Source organism: Caenorhabditis elegans, chromosome III (genome assembly GCF_000002985.6).
Source record: "Caenorhabditis elegans chromosome III".
In the NCBI taxonomy this organism is placed as follows: domain Eukaryota; kingdom Metazoa; phylum Nematoda; class Chromadorea; order Rhabditida; family Rhabditidae; genus Caenorhabditis; species Caenorhabditis elegans.
Window position 1 is genome coordinate 89418 of NC_003281.10, and position 19059 is coordinate 108476.

The 19059-nt window shown below is 32.9% G+C and overlaps 3 protein-coding genes and 1 pseudogene across 4 annotated transcripts; all 4 read right to left on the reverse strand.

Moving 5' to 3' along the window:
* Nucleotides 1–35: 35 nt before the first annotated feature.
* On the reverse strand, nucleotides 36–5392 carry pat-4 (Integrin-linked protein kinase homolog pat-4). Its single transcript, NM_064738.8, has 8 exons — nucleotides 5291–5392; nucleotides 4423–4728; nucleotides 3717–3813; nucleotides 3075–3220; nucleotides 2190–2445; nucleotides 1682–1775; nucleotides 1007–1265; nucleotides 36–372 (listed from the first exon to the last, which is right to left on the reverse strand). The coding sequence occupies exons 1-8, from the start codon at nucleotides 5384–5386 to the stop codon at nucleotides 226–228; spliced, it is 1401 nt and encodes a 466-aa protein (NP_497139.1). The 5' UTR covers nucleotides 5387–5392; the 3' UTR covers nucleotides 36–225.
* A 1973-nt stretch (nucleotides 5393–7365) lies between these two features.
* Nucleotides 7366–7701, reverse strand: C29F9.8 (G_PROTEIN_RECEP_F1_2 domain-containing protein; the record flags this gene model as incomplete). The annotated part of the gene is made up of 3 exons (NM_001381681.1): nucleotides 7366–7452; nucleotides 7502–7646; nucleotides 7697–7701. The coding sequence occupies 3 exons, from the start codon at nucleotides 7699–7701 to the stop codon at nucleotides 7366–7368; spliced, it is 237 nt and encodes a 78-aa protein (NP_001367588.1).
* Nucleotides 7702–8980: 1279 nt separating this feature from the next.
* C29F9.9 (DUF4708 domain-containing protein) lies at nucleotides 8981–9505 on the reverse strand (the record flags this gene model as incomplete). The annotated part of the gene is made up of 3 exons (NM_064740.1): nucleotides 8981–9133; nucleotides 9186–9303; nucleotides 9345–9505. 3 exons carry the CDS (start codon nucleotides 9503–9505, stop codon nucleotides 8981–8983), a joined length of 432 nt encoding a protein of 143 aa, NP_497141.1.
* A 7901-nt stretch (nucleotides 9506–17406) lies between these two features.
* Nucleotides 17407–18482, reverse strand: fbxa-57 (annotated as a pseudogene). The gene is made up of 2 exons: nucleotides 18400–18482; nucleotides 17407–18025 (listed from the first exon to the last, which is right to left on the reverse strand). Coding segments are annotated over exons 1-2 (702 nt in total).
* Nucleotides 18483–19059: the final 577 nt, after the last annotated feature.

Sequence of the window (19059 nt, forward strand, 5' to 3'; positions counted from 1 at the left end):
TTTTTGTCGAAGAGTGTTTGCGTACAGTAATCCTTACATTTCATAAGATTTTATTGATTTTTTCATAAATTGAGCAATTTTTTTTGACAGTTTAACATTTAAAATTAATATATAGACGGAAAATGCGATGGGGCTGGACAAGGAGCAGGCACTTTTGATGTAAAGCTTTGATAAATTGAATTTTAAAAAAATTGTTGAAAACATTAGAAAAGCAAAATCGATAAATCATAATATCATTCTCTCTAAAATCGGAATGATTTGATCAAAGTTTGGCCGACGTCCCGGGTCCTCGTTCATGCAAATGTTCATCAAACGGTTCATATTACGGGCGATTCCAGGGGGAATGTGCACTCGGAGACCTTCCAGAGCGATCTGAAATTAATAAATTTGGATTCAGCGTGAAATTTGGGTCTGGAAACGCTGATTTTGGAGGTGTAAGGGGTACTGTAACCCTAAAAGTACGCAAACACTGAATCTGACGACGACTTGCAGAAAAGCGGTGGAAAATGAGTTTTTTGAGTTTATTGAGGTAGAAAGTGACGGGAAATTCAAATTTTTTGATAAAAATTATATTTGATCAAAATTATACGAAGAAATTCGAATTTTTTGACAAAATTTCAGAAAAAAATTTTGATTTTATCTCAAAATGTCAACAAACTGTGGTTCAATTCGAATTTCTCGCAAAATTTTGAGCGTGGTCAGTCGTTACTAGACGTTTCTATTCCATTTTCAGGGCTTTCGGGGTACTGTAGTCTCGGAAGTACGCAAACACCGAATCTTACGACATTGAGCCCAAACGAGCTAAAAAATGTTGTCACGGCCTGTTTTGAGCTTCTGAGTTTGAATTTAAGAATGAACACTTTTGAAAAAAATAATAGAAAAACAATTTTTTTTGGGCCAAAAAAAAATTTTTTTCCAAAATTTCATCCGAAATTAACTGATAGATTAATTTTAGGATTTTAACATCATTTTTCACACTTTCAGCCCTCCAAAAACCCTCCCTTACCTTCATTCCGCATTCCATTGGCGGTAGATCAGAGAATGGGACCTCACGAGTGTTCAGCTCCCACAACAATATAGCAAATGACCACATATCGGCAGCTCTAATATTCAAGTCTTCTGGAGCCCGTGACAAGGCTTCTGGGCTCATCCAGGCAGGCGAATAGGCTTTTCCGACCTCTTGGAACGAGAATTTCGTATCTGCCATTGAGAGTTTGGCGGTGAGCTCCTCGTCGACTACAACGTGTTTGGAGGAGAGGTAGAACCTGGAAACTGGGCTTTAGGCTTATGATAGCTTAAATTATCTGAAACTCTAAAATTAGTTAAGAAACGTAAAAAAATGGGGGGAAAATTAAAAAATTAAAAAAAAAAAAAAAAAAAATTTTTTTTAAGTTTTTTTTCGAGTAGTGCCCCAAAAACTCTTGGATTCCTGAAAACAATTTTTGAAAATTTTTGTTGTAGCTACTTTTCGAAGAACATTATTTCAGGCACATTTTAAGCCAAAAACCGTTTGAAAGTATCAAAAACTAAAAAAGTTATGAACTTTTGAAATTTGGAAAAAAAAATCCAAATTTTTTTAAAAACATAAAATTCAAATTTTCCCGCCAGAAAAATGGGCGGAGCCTATAAAAATTTATACTTTTCTGGGAGCTCTTTTTAAGCTCCATTCAACCACACTAACCTCAAAAGCATAGGGTCCAAACTGTGCAAGTAGCTCATTCCTCTAGCAATGTCCAACGCGAATCTGACGGCTTGCCCGTGATCAATGACGACAGCTGCAATATTTTATTGATTTTATTAAATTATTTCAGCGATTTTTCACAAATTAATGTCAAAATCTAATAGATCTCGTTAAGAGCTTTCAGAAAAGTATAATCATGCCTAGGCTCCGGCCATTTTAGCATGAATTCGAGAATTTTTGGGTCTCGCCACGAAAACTGTTGGGTTACTGTAGATAAGTTATCTAATATGATATTGATAATTTTACTAAAAAGACAATTTTTTGAGTTATCTGTGCGCAGTATTTTAACAAAAAATCTCAAAAATTGGGAAAAGTACAAATTTTGAAAAAAAAAAATTTATCAAAAAAAAATTTTTTTCTACTTTTTCGAAATCAAAAAAAAAAATTTTCAAAACATTTTCTAGGACTAATTTTTGCGCCCTTTTCAATGAAAACCTTCAAAACTCACAACTTTGCTCGTGGAGCACGTTATACAGGCTTCCAAATGGCATGTACTGCGAGATGATCACCAAGTTCGGTGGCTGGTTAGCCGCGGCGAGCACCGCACAAATATTCGGATGAGCAAAAATACGAAGAGCCGGAAACTCGGTCTGGAAGTCACGTGAGATACGGGCGGTCACTTCTTGAACATTCAAAATTCGCGCCACAATATCGTTGCCCTGCCATTTTCCACGCCACAGTTCTCCGGAGTGTGATTCAGCGATCTGTAACAGAGTGGGGGTTAAGCTGGAAATTTTTGGGATTTTTAAAGTTTGAGGTAGCTTATCAAGTTCATCTTGATCTAGACTTTCAGAAAAGTATACATTTACTCAGGTCAAAAAAAATTTTTATTTCGAAAATGAAGTTTTTTTTTCAAACATTTCAAATCTTAATAACTTTGCCAATTTTTAAGATTTTTTGCAGATTTTTGACATAAAACACGTATAAAATATTGAAAAACAGTATTATTTATATTAAATAATAATATACACTACGGTAAGTGAATTCTGGAAGTTTACGTAGCGGGTTCCAATTTTCGACGAGTTTTTGAGTCCCACCGCGAAAATCCATAGTGTTAAGCTGTTTTGTGTCAATACAGTATTTTAATATTTTATTGACGTAGAACAAGTTTTTGTGCATATTTTGAGGTTAAAACCGGCTGAAAATCTCAAAAACAGTCAAAGTTATGATTTTTTCAATGTTTGAAAATTTTCCTTAAAAAATTTTTTTTTTCGAATTTTTTCAGAAACTTCGAAATTCGCGGAAAATTCCCATCCTTCAACGATTGAAACTAATTTTTTACGCTGAATTTGAATTTTTAAGTTATTTTCCACTGAAAAAATCTATAACCCACTTTAGTGATCAAATTCAGCGAGGAGACGTCGACTCCGGTGTAGCGGGACAGTGTGGCGTCCCGAGTACGGGACTTTGTACCCTTCCATGTGGTATCCTTGAATGGTACACGGTCATTTGGAGATTGTCCATGTTCTTGAGCAATTTCTAGAAAAAATCGATAATTTAAAAATTTATTAGAAAAAAGTCATCCCAAAAAAAAAACTTTTTGCGAGTCAAAAGTCTTTGCTGAAAAAAACATTAAATTTTTGTACACATTATTTTTAAGTATCAAAATTAAATTTTGCTCACCAAGAGCTTTCTGAAAAGTATAATCATGCCCAGGCTCCACACAAAATGAGCATTGCCCAGAAGACTTCAGAATTTTTGGGTCTCACCACGAAAACTTATAGGGTTACTGTAGTTTATGTTTTTCAATTTTTTAAGTTAATTTACCAAAAAGCTTGATCTTTTAGACTTATTTTAACGTTAAATTAAATCGAATCGCTTGAAAACTAAAAAGTTATGAGTTTTTGAAAAGTTGTAAAAATGTTGAAAAATGTTTTTTTTTTCAAAAAATGCATTTTTTCTTCTAAAAATCTTATCTATATGTTTTCCGACTAAAAAAATTCAATTTTCAGATTAAAATGCACAAAAAACTTACCCAAAATAGTGTTTTTGCACATTGGCTGGCAAACGTCCAGTGGGGTCATTCCCTTCTTGTTGCACACGTTGACAGCGGCGCCGCAGGAGATTAGGTCCTGAAGTTGTTATTTTGCAAGAAATCAAGGTAATTATTAACAAATTCAAATTCAGCTTGTTAAGAGCTTTCAAAAAAGTATAATCATGCCCGGGTTTTGAAAATTCTACAAATTTTCGATAAATTTTTGGGTCCCGCCACGAAAACTCCCAGGGGCTACTGTAAATAGGGACTTTTTGTGTTTTTGGTATAATAAATTGAAATTTTAAAATATTTAGGACGCAAGTATGAAAACATAAAAAAAAATAGCCAAAAAACTTCCAAAGTTATAAAGTGTTGAAAAAATGATTTTTTTTTCAGAAATTTTTTCCGGCAAAAAAAAGCTCAAAATTTTTGGTCAAAAGTGGGCGCATCCTTTATGAATTTATACATTTATTAAAGCTCAAATCTAGTTATATTTGATTATAAAAATAATTTCACCTAAACTATACATTTTCATTGCGAAATTAAAACTTTCCGAGAAGAACTTATTCGAAAATTTGGAAAAAAAATTTTCTGAATTTTTTGAAAAATCATTTTTTTCCAATTTTCCCAAAAAATTTTCCCAATCGAGTTTATACTTATTTTGAAGCTCTAAACAAGCTCTATTCGAATTTATCAATAAAATCACCTCAGCAATTTGTTCATATCCCCAAAAGCAAGCATAATGCAGTGGAGTCATTCCGTGCTCGTTGGTAGCGTTAACATCGGCTTTTCTCGACAAAAGCTTCACCACAATTTGTCGGTGTCCATGGGCGGCCGCCAAATGCAATGACGTGTCATCTCCCATATTCGTAGAGTTTACACGTGCTCCACGTGACAGGAGCATCTCTGCAATCGCCACGTGGCCGCCCTTCGCGGCCCAGTGGAGCAGTGAGAAGGCGTGATCGTCTCCGACGTTGAGATCGTGCTCGTGATCGTCCAACCAGACGCGGACCTGAAATTTTGATAGTAGTCTTAGTCTATAGTAAGGATTGTGATAAATCCTCTGCAAAAAAATTGGACAATTTCGGTGAAAGTTGATCAAGTTAGCATGAAAAGAAAAATCGGACAAAAATTACCGGAAATTCCAGATTTAAGCTTAAAATCTAGCTTTAAACTTGATTTTTCAAATTGGCAACAATTTTTTTCAAATTCAGCTTAATTTTAACTTTTAGAAAAGTATAAATTTGTATAAGCTCCGCCATTTTAAATAGGAATTTAAATTTAAAAAAAAAAAATTTTTAATGAATTTTTTTTTTAGAAAATCTCAGAATTTCGGATTTAAATTTAAATTTTTTTAATTGAGGAAAAACATTAACTTTCAAAAAAGTATAAATTCATATACGCTCCGCCCACTTTTCAGCGAAAAAATTTGAATTTTTCTAGAATTAAAAAAAATAATTTCCAAACATTTTCAATTTTTTTCCAAATTTTTTTTTTCAAAAACCTATACAAAATTATACTTTTTCAAAAGCTCTCATCGAGCCTAACCCCATAAAAATATTTACAAAACTCACCTGAAAAGCGTTACCCTCGCGGACCCATCCAAACACATCCTCCATTATAATGGGCACATTTGGCTTGTGCGCATGGTAATGAGTCGACAAAGACATTGTTGACTGGAAATATAAGGTTTTACGTGTGAAATAGTGTAAAATTTGAAAAAATCAAGAAAAATTGAGCAGGAACATGTAAAATTACAACAAAAAAAATCGGTGAAAATTGAAGAAAAAAACTATTAAAAAATCAATAAAAATCTCCAAAAATTTCCAAATTTTCTCAATTTTTCCAACTTTTTCCCGGGCCCCATGAAGCCCGGAATCTATAATTTCAAGCCAAAAAAGTTAGATATAAGAGACATAGACAAATAAACAATGCAATAAGTACAACAGAAAGCAGTAGAATTTTGCTGAGGCGACGGCATGGGGGGGGGGGGGTCAACATTGTTCCCCCGCTGGCCAGGCGAGATAGTAGAGGACTATGTAGGAGACGCAGAGAACAAGACGAAATTTGTTGTAAATGTATGTATTGTGGAGAGGGAGTAGTATCCCGCGCAGAGAACAAACGGCAAGCGATTGTGGGATATCTTTTCGTTGACCATTCCGTCGTCTAGAGGTTGGCTCAGAAAAAGCTCTGAAACTTCGCTTGAAATGAGCTTCTGGTCTTGAATGCTAAGAATTTGAAAAGATGAGAATTCGGGCTTTCAGAAAAGTACAAATTTGCCTGGATTTTGCCTGAAAATTTTTATCAAAAAACCGGCAAATTCGCTTCTAGGACATTTTCCAATTTTACCTTTCACAGCTAACTCCTGAAAAAGCTCTAAAATTTGGCTGAAAACGAGCTTCTGGTCTTGAAAATTCAAAATTTGAATAGGAAAATTTCCGAGCCATCAGAAAAATATTAATTTATGGTAACTTTCTCTTAAAAATTTTGAGGAAATCGTAATTTTTGCTCTGAAGCTCCGCAGCGAGTTTCAGAAGAATTACTGTAACTTGGCTGAAAATAGTTCGACAAAGTTATACCTAGTTTCATTAAATTAAGCAGTTTAAGGGTTTTCAGAATAGTATAAATTTGCTAAAAAAGCTTTAAAAAACCCCAATATTCCAAAGGACTTTTTTGATTAAAAAAGTAATTCAAAAAAAATTTTCACGTTATTTCAAAGCCCCCATCGCACATTTTTGTGCCCAAAAGATCTGTAAATTTTTCCTCTACAGCACTGAAAAGTTATGTATCAATTCCTGTAAAAACTCTTGAAATTCCTAGCGTTTTCGTGGCGGGACCCAAGTTTTTTTAGCAATTTTCTTCTCAAAGACTGGGTTTACAAAATACCTGAACCCGGAGCATAACGAAAAATTGTGAAGCTTAACAAAGTTACCACTTCACAATTGCAGCACTAAAATTCAATGACGTTTTTCAGACAAAAAACCATTTTCAGACGCTTTTCCCAAAACAGCCAAGAAAGGGCCTAACGTGGCCTAACATCCCAAAATTTTGCCACGTGGCAGAAAAATAACGGAATATCATATCACTAGAAAGTATATCATAAAATTGAGTTGGTTTTGAGGGGGCGAGAAGCTCATCGGAAGAAGGTATTCAAGAACATTTGAGAGAAAGAGAAGAGACGGGGGAGAGAGAGTGTGAAATGCAGTGAGAGACGCAGAGATTTGGTTCCCGTGGGAGTCGTGTGAGTTAGAGATAAAGAGATATGGAGAGAGATAGGAGACGCAGAGAAGCAGGGACGGATGTTGTAACACGATTCTCGGATGGAAACTGAGCATTGATGATGATGATGCCAAGGATTTTGGGGACCGGGAGGGTTGCGTAGAAAATTATTGATTTTCTGACAATTCCAGCGGGGGGAGTCGGAGTGTCCCATTTCGGTTTGATCTACGTAGATCTTCTACAAAAAATGCGAGAGAAGAGCCGCAGAGTGTTCTCAACTGATTTAGCAACGTGCTGACGTCACATTTTTTCGAGCTAAAAATTCCCGCATTTTTTGTAGATCAAACCGTAATGGGACAGCCTGGCACCTCGTGTAAATAAGTTGCCAGCTGACGATATGTTTATTATCTTTTACTCTATAGCATAACAGTTACAATGTGTTATATTCAAAAATATCCAGAAATACGAGCTCCAAAGCTACCAAAGTTGATGAATGGGGGGACACTGACTTCGAGGTCTGAAATATTAAACTTACTTGGAAAATTCAGCAAATCTAAAAATCTAACCTTCCTGGCCACCTCTTCACCACAAAACATCCTCCCCACAGTTTTCCGGTACAAAGTGTTCACTCCAAGGCAGAGAAGGCAGTGGAGAATCGCGTTAATTGGCACGAAAATCGTGAAAATGTCCAGGAAATTGTAGACTATATTTCTGAAAGCTCAGCTTATAAAGGTGTGCACTGCTACAGACAAAAAACTTACACCATTCCAGCTTGCCCTGCAAAACCCCGCAGCTGTACAGGATACCAACGGGTCTTTCTAGTGCCACAAATGTAATTGCCATTGGGATTTAGTTTTGTGAGTCAGAAATAATACAAAATTTACCTACTTTTCCGCGTTTTTTCCCATGCTCGCCGAGCTCTTCCGACGGACTTCTCTGACGTATTTCAGCTGCTGCTGTAGCAAAAAAGGTAAGTGCTGGAAAGGCTATTGTAAGGAAAACCTGAAATTTCTGACTGCAAAAAAAAAAATTAGGTAGCTGAAAAACTCCAAACCTTAACAACTCCATCACATGTGTTATAAAGAACATACACGACAGAAGTGTGATTAGAGTATTCTTCAATAGTTGAGTAGAACTGGGGTTGGCTGTAGTTTGCAGGGAAGCCAAAGCACCTGAAAAAAAATTTTAGGTGGTTAAATGACGTAGGCCTTACTCTCGCCACGCCCCGCACACAGCTATAGTGTCGCGAGGTGCCGCGCAGCGTCGGCTCCGAAGAGCGCTACCAACCTTCGGAGGTTTTCTTCTAGGTAGGAAGCCCAGAAGTCTAGCTGGCTTTGGAGGTAGGTCAGTGGTGGAGTGCTGAAATTTGTTCATATCTTTAGAGAGTCTAAGCTTAAGTCAGAGTCAGGACCACAGACCTGAACCAGGCGGTGGGTGGCAATTGCCGTTTGGCAAATGTTTTGGTCGACAAATTCGGCAAATTTCCGGTTTGCCGATTTGCCGGAAATTTTTATTTTCGGCAAATTGCCGGTTTGTCGAACATCATTTTGCCGGAAGTGTTTAGAGGTTTCCTGCTTTCTTCCCATAATTTCGTAGAATTTTCTTACTTTTCAAAAAAGATGTAGGAGCATTTATAGGATGCCTACAATTTTGCAGATTATAGATAAAATCTGAAAGTTCCAAAAAAAAATTGCAAAACCAAAATTAGCCGCTTTTCCGGCAAATTTGGCAAATCGGCAATTTGCCGGTTTTCCGATATGTTGGAAGGTTCCAATTTTTTTTCAATTTGCCGACTAGCGGGCCCCATAGGGCCCGCTAGTTTCACTCCAAGGCAGAGAAGGCAGTGGAGAATCGCGTTAATTGGCACGAAAATCGTGAAAATGTCCAGGAAATTGTAGACTATATTTCTGAAAGCTCAGCTTATAAAGGTGTGCACTGCTACAGACAAAAAACTTACACCATTCCAGCTTGCCCTGCAAAACCCCGCAGCTGTACAGGATACCAACGGGTCTTTCTAGTGCCACAAATGTAATTGCCATTGGGATTTAGTTTTGTGAGTCAGAAATAATACAAAATTTACCTACTTTTCCGCGTTTTTTCCCATGCTCGCCGAGCTCTTCCGACGGACTTCTCTGACGTATTTCAGCTGCTGCTGTAGCAAAAAAGGTAAGTGCTGGAAAGGCTATTGTAAGGAAAACCTGAAATTTCTGACTGCAAAAAAAAAAATTAGGTAGCTGAAAAACTCCAAACCTTAACAACTCCATCACATGTGTTATAAAGAACATACACGACAGAAGTGTGATTAGAGTATTCTTCAATAGTTGAGTAGAACTGGGGTTGGCTGTAGTTTGCAGGGAAGCCAAAGCACCTGAAAAAAAATTTTAGGTGGTTAAATGACGTAGGCCTTACTCTCGCCACGCCCCGCACACAGCTATAGTGTCGCGAGGTGCCGCGCAGCGTCGGCTCCGAAGAGCGCTACCAACCTTCGGAGGTTTTCTTCTAGGTAGGAAGCCCAGAAGTCTAGCTGGCTTTGGAGGTAGGTCAGTGGTGGAGTGCTGAAATTTGTTCATATCTTTAGAGAGTCTAAGCTTAAGTCAGAGTCAGGACCACAGACCTGAACCAGGCGGTGGGTGGCAATTGCCGTTTGGCAAATGTTTTGGTCGACAAATTCGGCAAATTTCCGGTTTGCCGATTTGCCGGAAATTTTTATTTTCGGCAAATTGCCGGTTTGTCGAACATCATTTTGCCGGAAGTGTTTAGAGGTTTCCTGCTTTCTTCCCATAATTTCGTAGAATTTTCTTACTTTTCAAAAAAGATGTAGGAGCATTTATAGGATGCCTACAATTTTGCAGATTATAGATAAAATCTGAAAGTTCCAAAAAAAAATTGCAAAACCAAAATTAGCCGCTTTTCCGGCAAATTTGGCAAATCGGCAATTTGCCGGTTTTCCGATATGTTGGAAGGTTCCAATTTTTTTTCAATTTGCCGACTAGCGGGCCCCATAGGGCCCGCTAGTCAGAATAGTTTTATAAAATCCCGAGTTTTGTGGTCGTACAAGTTAAAAAAAAACATCGTAGTTTATTACTATAAATTGACAATTAACAATTAAATGGATACAACACATTTCGGAATTAGTTTGAGAATAAAATAATCCAGGAATATTTGAAATAACATTCAGTTCTCAAAATTAGATCAGAATAGTTTTATAAAATCCCGAGTTTTGTGGTCTTACAAGTTTTTTAAAAAAATCGTAGTTTATTGCTATAAATTGACAATTAACAATTAAATGGATACAACAAATTTCGGAATTAGTTTGAGAATAAAAGAATCCATTAGTATTTGAAATAACGTTCAGTTCTCAAAATTAGATCAGAATAGTTTTATAAAATCCCGAGTTTTGTGGTCTTACGAGTTAAAAAAAACATCGTAGTTTATTGCTATAAATTGACAATTAACAATTAAATGGATACAACACATTTCGGAATTAGTTTGAGAATAAAAGAATCCATTAGTATTTGAAATAACGTTCAGTTCTCGAAATTAGATCAGAATAGTTTTATAAAATCCCGAGTTTTGTGGTCTTACGAGTTAAAAAAAAAACATCGTAGTTTATTGCTATAAATTGACAATTAACAATTAAATGGATACAACACATTTCGGAATTAGTTTGAGAATAAAAGAATCCATTAGTATTTGAAATAACGTTCAGTTCTCAAAAATTAGATCAGAATAGTTTTATAAAATCCCGAGTTTTGTGGTCTTACAAGTTAAAAAAAAAACATCGTAGTTTATTGCTATAAATTGACAATTAACAATTAAATGGATACAACACATTTCGGAATTAGTTTGAGAATAAAATAATCCAGGAATATTTGAAATAACATTCAGTTCTCAAAATTAGATCAGAATAGTTTTATTAAATCCCGAGTTTTGTGGTCTTGCAAGTTAAAAAAAACATCGTAGTTTATTGCTATAATTTGACAATTAACAATTAAGTGGATACAACACATTTCGGAATTAGTTTGAGAATAAAAGAATCCATTAGTATTTGAAATAACGTTCAGTTCTCAAAAATTAGATCAGAATAGTTTTATAAAATCCCGAGTTTTGTGGTCTTACAAGTTAAAAAAAAACATCGTAGTTTATTGCTATAAATTGACAATTAACAATTAAATGGAGACAACACATTTCGGAATTAGTTTGAGAATAAAATAATCCAGGAATATTTGAAATAACATTCAGTTCTCAAAATTAGATCAGAATAGTTTTATAAAATCCCGAGTTTTGTGGTCTTACAAGTTAAAAAAAAAACATCGTAGTTTATTGCTATAAATTGACAATTAACAATTAAGTGGATACAACACATTTCGGAATTAGTTTGAGAATAAAATAGCCCAGGAAAATTTGAAATAACATTCAGTTCTCAAAATTAGATCAGAATAGTTTTATAAAATCCCGAGTTTTGTGGTCTTACAAGTTAAAAAAAAACATCGTAGTTTATTGCTATAAATTGACAATTAACAATTAAATGGATACAACATATTTCGGAATTAGTTTGAGAATAAAATAATCCAGGAATATTTGAAATAACATTCAGTTCTCAAAATTAGATCAGAATAGTTTTATAAAATCCCGAGTTTTGTGGTCTTACAAGTTAAAAAAAAACATCGTAGTTTATTGCTATAAATTGACAATTAACAATTAAATGGATACAACACATTTCGGAATTAGTTTGAGAATAAAAGAATCCATTAGTATTTGAAATAACGTTCAGTTCTCAAAAATTAGATCAGAATAGTTTTATAAAATCCCGAGTTTTGTGGTCTTACAAGTTAAAAAAAAACATCGTAGTTTATTGCTATAAATTGACAATTAACAATTAAATGGATACAACACATTTCGGAATTAGTTTGAGAATAAAATAATCCAGGAATATTTGAAATAACATTCAGTTCTCAAAATTAGATCAGAACAGTTTTATAAAATCCCGAGTTTTGTGGTCTTACAAGTTAAAAAAAAACATCGTAGTTTATTGCTATAAATTGACAATTAACAATTACATGGATACAACACATTTCGGAATTAGTTTTGAAATAACGTTCAGTTCTCAAAAATTAGATCAGAATAGTTTTATAAAATCCCGAGTTTTGTGGTCTTACAAGTTAAAAAAAAAACATCGTAGTTTATTGCTATAAATTGACAATTAACAATTAAATGGATACAACACATTTCGGAATTAGTTTGAGAATAAAAGAATCCATTAGTATTTGAAATAACGTTCAGTTCTCAAAAATTAGATCAGAATAGTTTTATAAAATCCCGAGTTTTGTGGTCTTACAAGTTTAAAAAAAACATCGTAGTTTATTGCTATAAATTGACAATTAACAATTAAGTGGATACAACACATTTCGGAATTAGTTTGAGAATAAAAGAATCCATTAGTATTTGAAATAACGTTCAGTTCTCAAAAATTAGATCAGAATAGTTTTATAAAATCCCGAGTTTTGTGGTCTTACAAGTTAAAAAAAAACATCGTAGTTTATTGCTATAAATTGACAATTAACAATTAAATGGAGACAACACATTTCGGAATTAGTTTGAGAATAAAATAATCCAGGAATATTTGAAATAACATTCAGTTCTCAAAATTAGATCAGAATAGTTTTATAAAATCCCGAGTTTTGTGGTCTTACAAGTTAAAAAAAAAAAATCGTAGTTTATTGCTATAAATTGACAATTAACAATTAAGTGGATACAACACATTTCGGAATTAGTTTGAGAATAAAATAGCCCAGGAAAATTTGAAATAACATTCAGTTCTCAAAATTAGATCAGAATAGTTTTATAAAATCCCGAGTTTTGTGGTCTTACAAGTTAAAAAAAAACATCGTAGTTTATTGCTATAAATTGACAATTAACAATTAAATGGATACAACACATTTCGGAATTAGTTTGAGAATAAAATAATCCAGGAATATTTGAAATAACATTCAGTTCTCAAAATTAGATCAGAACAGTTTTATAAAATCCCGAGTTTTGTGGTCTTACAAGTTAAAAAAAAACATCGTAGTTTATTGCTATAAATTGACAATTAACAATTAAATGGATACAACACATTTCGGAATTAGTTTGAGAATAAAAGAATCCATTAGTATTTGAAATAACGTTCAGTTCTCAAAAATTAGATCAGAATAGTTTTATAAAATCCCGAGTTTTGTGGTCTTACAAGTTAAAAAAAAAACATCGTAGTTTATTGCTATAAATTGACAATTAACAATTAAATGGATACAACACATTTCGGAATTAGTTTGAGAATAAAAGAATCCATTAGTATTTGAAATAACGTTCAGTTCTCAAAAATTAGATCAGAATAGTTTTATAAAATCCCGAGTTTTGTGGTCTTACAAGTTAAAAAAAAAACATCGTAGTTTATTGCTATAAATTGACAATTAACAATTAAATGGATACAACACATTTCGGAATTAGTTTGAGAATAAAAGAATCCATTAGTATTTGAAATAACGTTCAGTTCTCAAAAATTAGATCAGAATAGTTTTATAAAATCCCGAGTTTTGTGGTCTTACAAGTTTAAAAAAAACATCGTAGTTTATTGCTATAAATTGACAATTAACAATTAAGTGGATACAACACATTTCGGAATTAGTTTGAGAATAAAAGAATCCATTAGTATTTGAAATAACGTTCAGTTCTCAAAAATTAGATCAGAATAGTTTTATAAAATCCCGAGTTTTGTGGTCTTACAAGTTTAAAAAAAACATCGTAGTTTATTGCTATAAATTGACAATTAACAATTAAGTGGATACAACACATTTCGGAATTAGTTTGAGAATAAAATAATCCAGGAATATTTGAAATAACATTCAGTTCTCAAAATTAGATCAGAACAGTTTTATAAAATCCCGAGTTTTGTGGTCTTACAAGTTAAAAAAAAACATCGTAGTTTATTGCTATAAATTGACAATTAACAATTAAATGGATACAACACATTTCGGAATTAGTTTGAGAATAAAATAATCCAGGAATATTTGAAATAACATTCAGTTCTCAAAATTAGATCAGAACAGTTTTATAAAATCCCGAGTTTTGTGGTCTTACAAGTTAAAAAAAAACATCGTAGTTTATTGCTATAAATTGACAATTAACAATTAAATGGATACAACACATTTCGGAATTAGTTTGAGAATAAAAGAATCCATTAGTATTTGAAATAACGTTCAGTTCTCAAAAATTAGATCAGAATAGTTTTATAAAATCCCGAGTTTTGTGGTCTTACAAGTTTAAAAAAAACATCGTAGTTTATTGCTATAAATTGACAATTAACAATTAAGTGGATACAACACATTTCGGAATTAGTTTGAGAATAAAATAATCCAGGATTGCTATAATTTGACAATTAACAATTAAGTGGATACAACACATTTCGGAATTAGTTTGAGAATAAAAGAATCCATTAGTATTTGAAATAACGTTCAGTTCTCAAAAATTAGATCAGAATAGTTTTATAAAATCCCGAGTTTTGTGGTCTTACAAGTTAAAAAAAAAACATCGTAGTTTATTGCTATAAATTGACAATTAACAATTAAATGGATACAACACATTTCGGAATTAGTTTGAGAATAAAATAATCCAGGAATATTTGAAATAACATTCAGTTCTCAAAATTAGATCAGAATAGTTTTCTAAAATCCCGAGTTTTGTGGTCTTACAAGTTTAAAAAAAACATCGTAGTTTATTGCTATAAATTGACAATTAACAATTAAGTGGATACAACACATTTCGGAATTAGTTTGAGAATAAAATAATCCATTAGTACTTGAAATAACGTTCAGTTCTCAAAAATTAGATCAGAATAGTTTTATAAAATCCCGAGTTTTGTGGTCTTACAAGTTTAAAAAAAACATCGTAGTTTATTGCTATAATTTGACAATTAACAATTAAGTGGATACAACACATTTCGGAATTAGTTTGAGAATAAAAGAATCCATTAGTATTTGAAATAACGTTCAGTTCTCAAAAATTAGATCAGAATAGTTTTATAAAATCCCGAGTTTTGTGGTCTTACAAGTTAAAAAAAAACATCGTAGTTTATTGCTATAAATTGACAATTAACAATTAAATGGATACAACACATTTCGGAATTAGTTTGAGAATAAAATAATCCAGGAATATTTGAAATAACATTCAGTTCTCAAAATTAGATCAGAATAGTTTTATAAAATCCCGAGTTTTGTGGTCTTACAAGTTAAAAAAAACATCGTAGTTTATTGCTATAAATTGACAATTTACAATTAAATGGATACAACACATTTCGGAATTAGTTTGAGAATAAAAGAATCCATTAGTATTTGAAATAACGTTCAGTTCTCAAAAATTAGATCAGAATAGTTTTATAAAATCTCGAGTTTTGTGGTCTTACAAGTTAAAAAAAACATCGTAGTTTATTGCTATAAATTGACAATTTACAATTAAATGGATACAACACATTTCGGAATTAGTTTGAGAATAAAAGAATCCATTAGTATTTGAAATAACGTTCAGTTCTCAAAAATTAGATCAGAATAGTTTTATAAAATCTCGAGTTTTGTGGTCTTACAAGTTAAAAAAAACATCGTAGTTTATTGCTATAATTTGACAATTAACAATTAAGTGGATACAACACATTTCGGAATTAGTTTGAGAATAAAAGAATCCATTAGTATTTGAAATAACGTTCAGTTCTCAAAAATTAGATCAGAATAGTTTTATAAAATCCCGAGTTTTGTGGTCTTACAAGTTAAAAAAAAACATCGTAGTTTATTGCTATAAATTGACAATTAACAATTAAATGGATACAACACATTTCGGAATTAGTTTGAGAATGAAATAATCCAGGAATATTTGAAATAACATTCAGTTCTCAAAATTAGATCAGAATAGTTTTATAAAATCCCGAGTTTTGTGGTCTTACAAGTTAAAAAAAAACATCGTAGTTTATTGCTATAAATTGACAATTAACAATTAAATGGATACAACACATTTCGGAATTAGTTTGAGAATAAAATAATCCAGGAATATTTGAAATAACATTCAGTTCTCAAAATTAGATCAGAATAGTTTTATAAAATCCCGAGTTTTGTGGTCTTACAAGTTAAAAAAAAACATCGTAGTTTATTGCTATAAATTGACAATTAACAATTAAATGGATACAACACATTTCGGAATTAGTTTGAGAATAAAATAATCCAGGAAAATTTGAAATAACATTCAGTTTTCAAAATTAGATCAGAATAGTTTTATAAAATCCCGAGTTTTGATTGATTGAATTTTGAGGAGGCTTTAAATTGGGGAAGACGTACCCATATTTTGTATAAAATTGAGTATTTCTATTCGAATCCCGATTACTCACAAAAAACAAAAAAATTTATCACTTGGCAGAATTGAACCAACTACCAAAAGTCCTGCAGTCATACGCACTAACCACACGGCCATGCGGGAGACACCTCAAACTGGGATGTAGGGAAGAAAATTTTCTGGAGGAAGTCGTCTTTCGATTCCGCTTTCTTCAATTACTACTATTTGGGGAAGAAGTTCGAAAACCGTTTATCACTGATAAGTCAGCGGAAAACCTAATTTTTGAAAATTTTATTACAGCATTGTACTCATCATAAAATTCCCGAAAGGGAGACGTACATTTGAGGGCTATATCTTGTACACAGACAGAGCTGGAAACTCGTCAGTGTGGTCAATAGTGAAACATTTGAAATGAAAAAAATGAACAATCATTGCACTGGCAATCTTAGAATCCCAAAGTATAAATTCTTCTGCATTTCCCCATTGCTCCAAAAGGGTTATTCGTTCGAATTGGTCAATTGACACAATGAAAACCAATTCAATCTTTTTGAGCATTTTAGCATCTAACCATGAAAGAATCGTAAGGACTTCATCAAAACCGAAATTCCAAAGTTCTATTTCTTTTACGTGAATACATTTTTCGGCTTTGAAAATCTTAATGAAAGTTGTAACAATGTCGCATCTATCATCCGTGTTGTTCCAAATTGTAATGTTCCGTGCGTGCTTCGATACTGATTGATTGAATTTTGAGGAGGCTTTAAATTGGGGAAGACGTACCCATATTTTGTATAAAATTGAGTATTTCTATTCGAATCCCGATTACTCACAAAAAACAAAAAAATTTATCACTTGGCAGAATTGAACCAACTACCAAAAGTCCTGCAGTCATACGCACTAACCACACGGCCATGCGGGAGACACCTCAAACTGGGATGTAGGGAAGAAAATTTTCTGGAGGAAGTCGTCTTTCGATTCCGCTTTCTTCAATTACTACTATTTGGGGAAGAAGTTCGAAAACCGTTTATCACTGATAAGTCAGCGGAAAACCTAATTTTTGAAAATTTTATTACAGCATTGTACTCATCATAAAATTCCCGAAAGGGAGACGTACATTTGAGGGCTATATCTTGTACACAGACAGAGCTGGAAACTCGTCAGTGTGGTCAATAGTGAAACATTTGAAATGAAAAAAATGAACAATCATTGCACTGGCAATCTTAGAATCCCAAAGTATAAATTCTTCTGCATTTCCCCATTGCTCCAAAAGGGTTATTCGTTCGAATTGGTCAATTGACACAATGAAAACCAATTCAATCTTTTTGAGCATTTTAGCATCTAACCATGAAAGAATCGTAAGGACTTCATCAAAACCGAAATTCCAAAGTTCTATTTCTTTTACGTGAATACATTTTTCGGCTTTGAAAATCTTAATGAAAGTTGTAACAATGTCGCATCTATCATCCGTGTTGTTCCAAATTGTAATGTTCCGTGCGTGCTTCGATACTATCTTCAAATCCTTGAGCGCTCTATCCGCAAAGTCTTCTCTATCAATTAATTTTTCCTGTTCATTGTGGATCACATTCGAATTACCATTTGCAGCAGTAATATATCTGCTTGTAGTTCCACTCAAATTCATTTCGACTTCATCTTTCCTCAAGTACAAATCGATGCAATCAAAACGTAATCCAAATTTATCGACAGCACTTCTCAAACTGCGACAGACTTTTCTCGCTCTTAGTCTGTAACACATAATGTTTAATGCAATATGAGCATTTCAGAAAACAAATGAATAGAATTGTGCCAAAGAATAATTATTTCTTAAACTCTACACAGCACATTCAATAATCAGTTTTACTTTTTACAGAGGAAATACGACACTTTACATGGCTCCTGCGTTGGGACACGCGGAATATAAATAACAAATCTAGGCCACAACACAATTTCTAGGTCATATTCATTTAACAAAACATTTATTCTAAATTCGTTTTTTTTCTCTAAAAGTTAAAGAAAACTGGAACAGAGAAAGTTCATAAAAATATTTTTTTCCGGTTTCCTATGCAATAAATGAAAGTTTTTTTGAAATATTTAAAGAAAAAAAACTATAATAACTTACAGATCCAAATGCTCCATTTTTTACAACACTTGGTTAATGACCAGCAGAGGTATATTGAGGAAAGTTGGCAGTTCTCTGCTGTGTATTCAAACCGATATCGGTCATTTTGAAAAGTTCCTGAATATCTAAATATATGATTGGAAAATTGAACCTGGAAAATAAGAAAATTCAATCTAACGAGGAGAAGTATTAAAAATGAAATGAAACCCAATTCTGGGAATCGAACACACAGAGACTGTAATATGACCGTCATTTACAGGAATCAAAAAAGTTGTTCGAAAGAAATTTAAAAACGATTTGAAAATAGTGTTGACAGTTTGGAATACTTTATCAGTTTAACTTTATTTCTTTGTGTCTCTCAATTCTCTCCAATACTTTTTCTTATCAGTTCACAACTGGCATGTGGATTTTGAGTTAATAAATATACATTTTTGCATAGATTTTACTATCTGTAATGATATTTCTCTAAATACATAAACCTTCTTTGAGCTCTACTTCTTGTATATCATTAACTTTTAACAATTAAGTGTATTTCTTACACTTTCAAATGATGCGACTAATTTTACTCCTGTATGAATAGAATGCATTTTTTTAATTTTCAATAATAAATGAACGAAAATTAAGAAAAAAAATACAAAAATCTCGGACAAAAAGATTTTT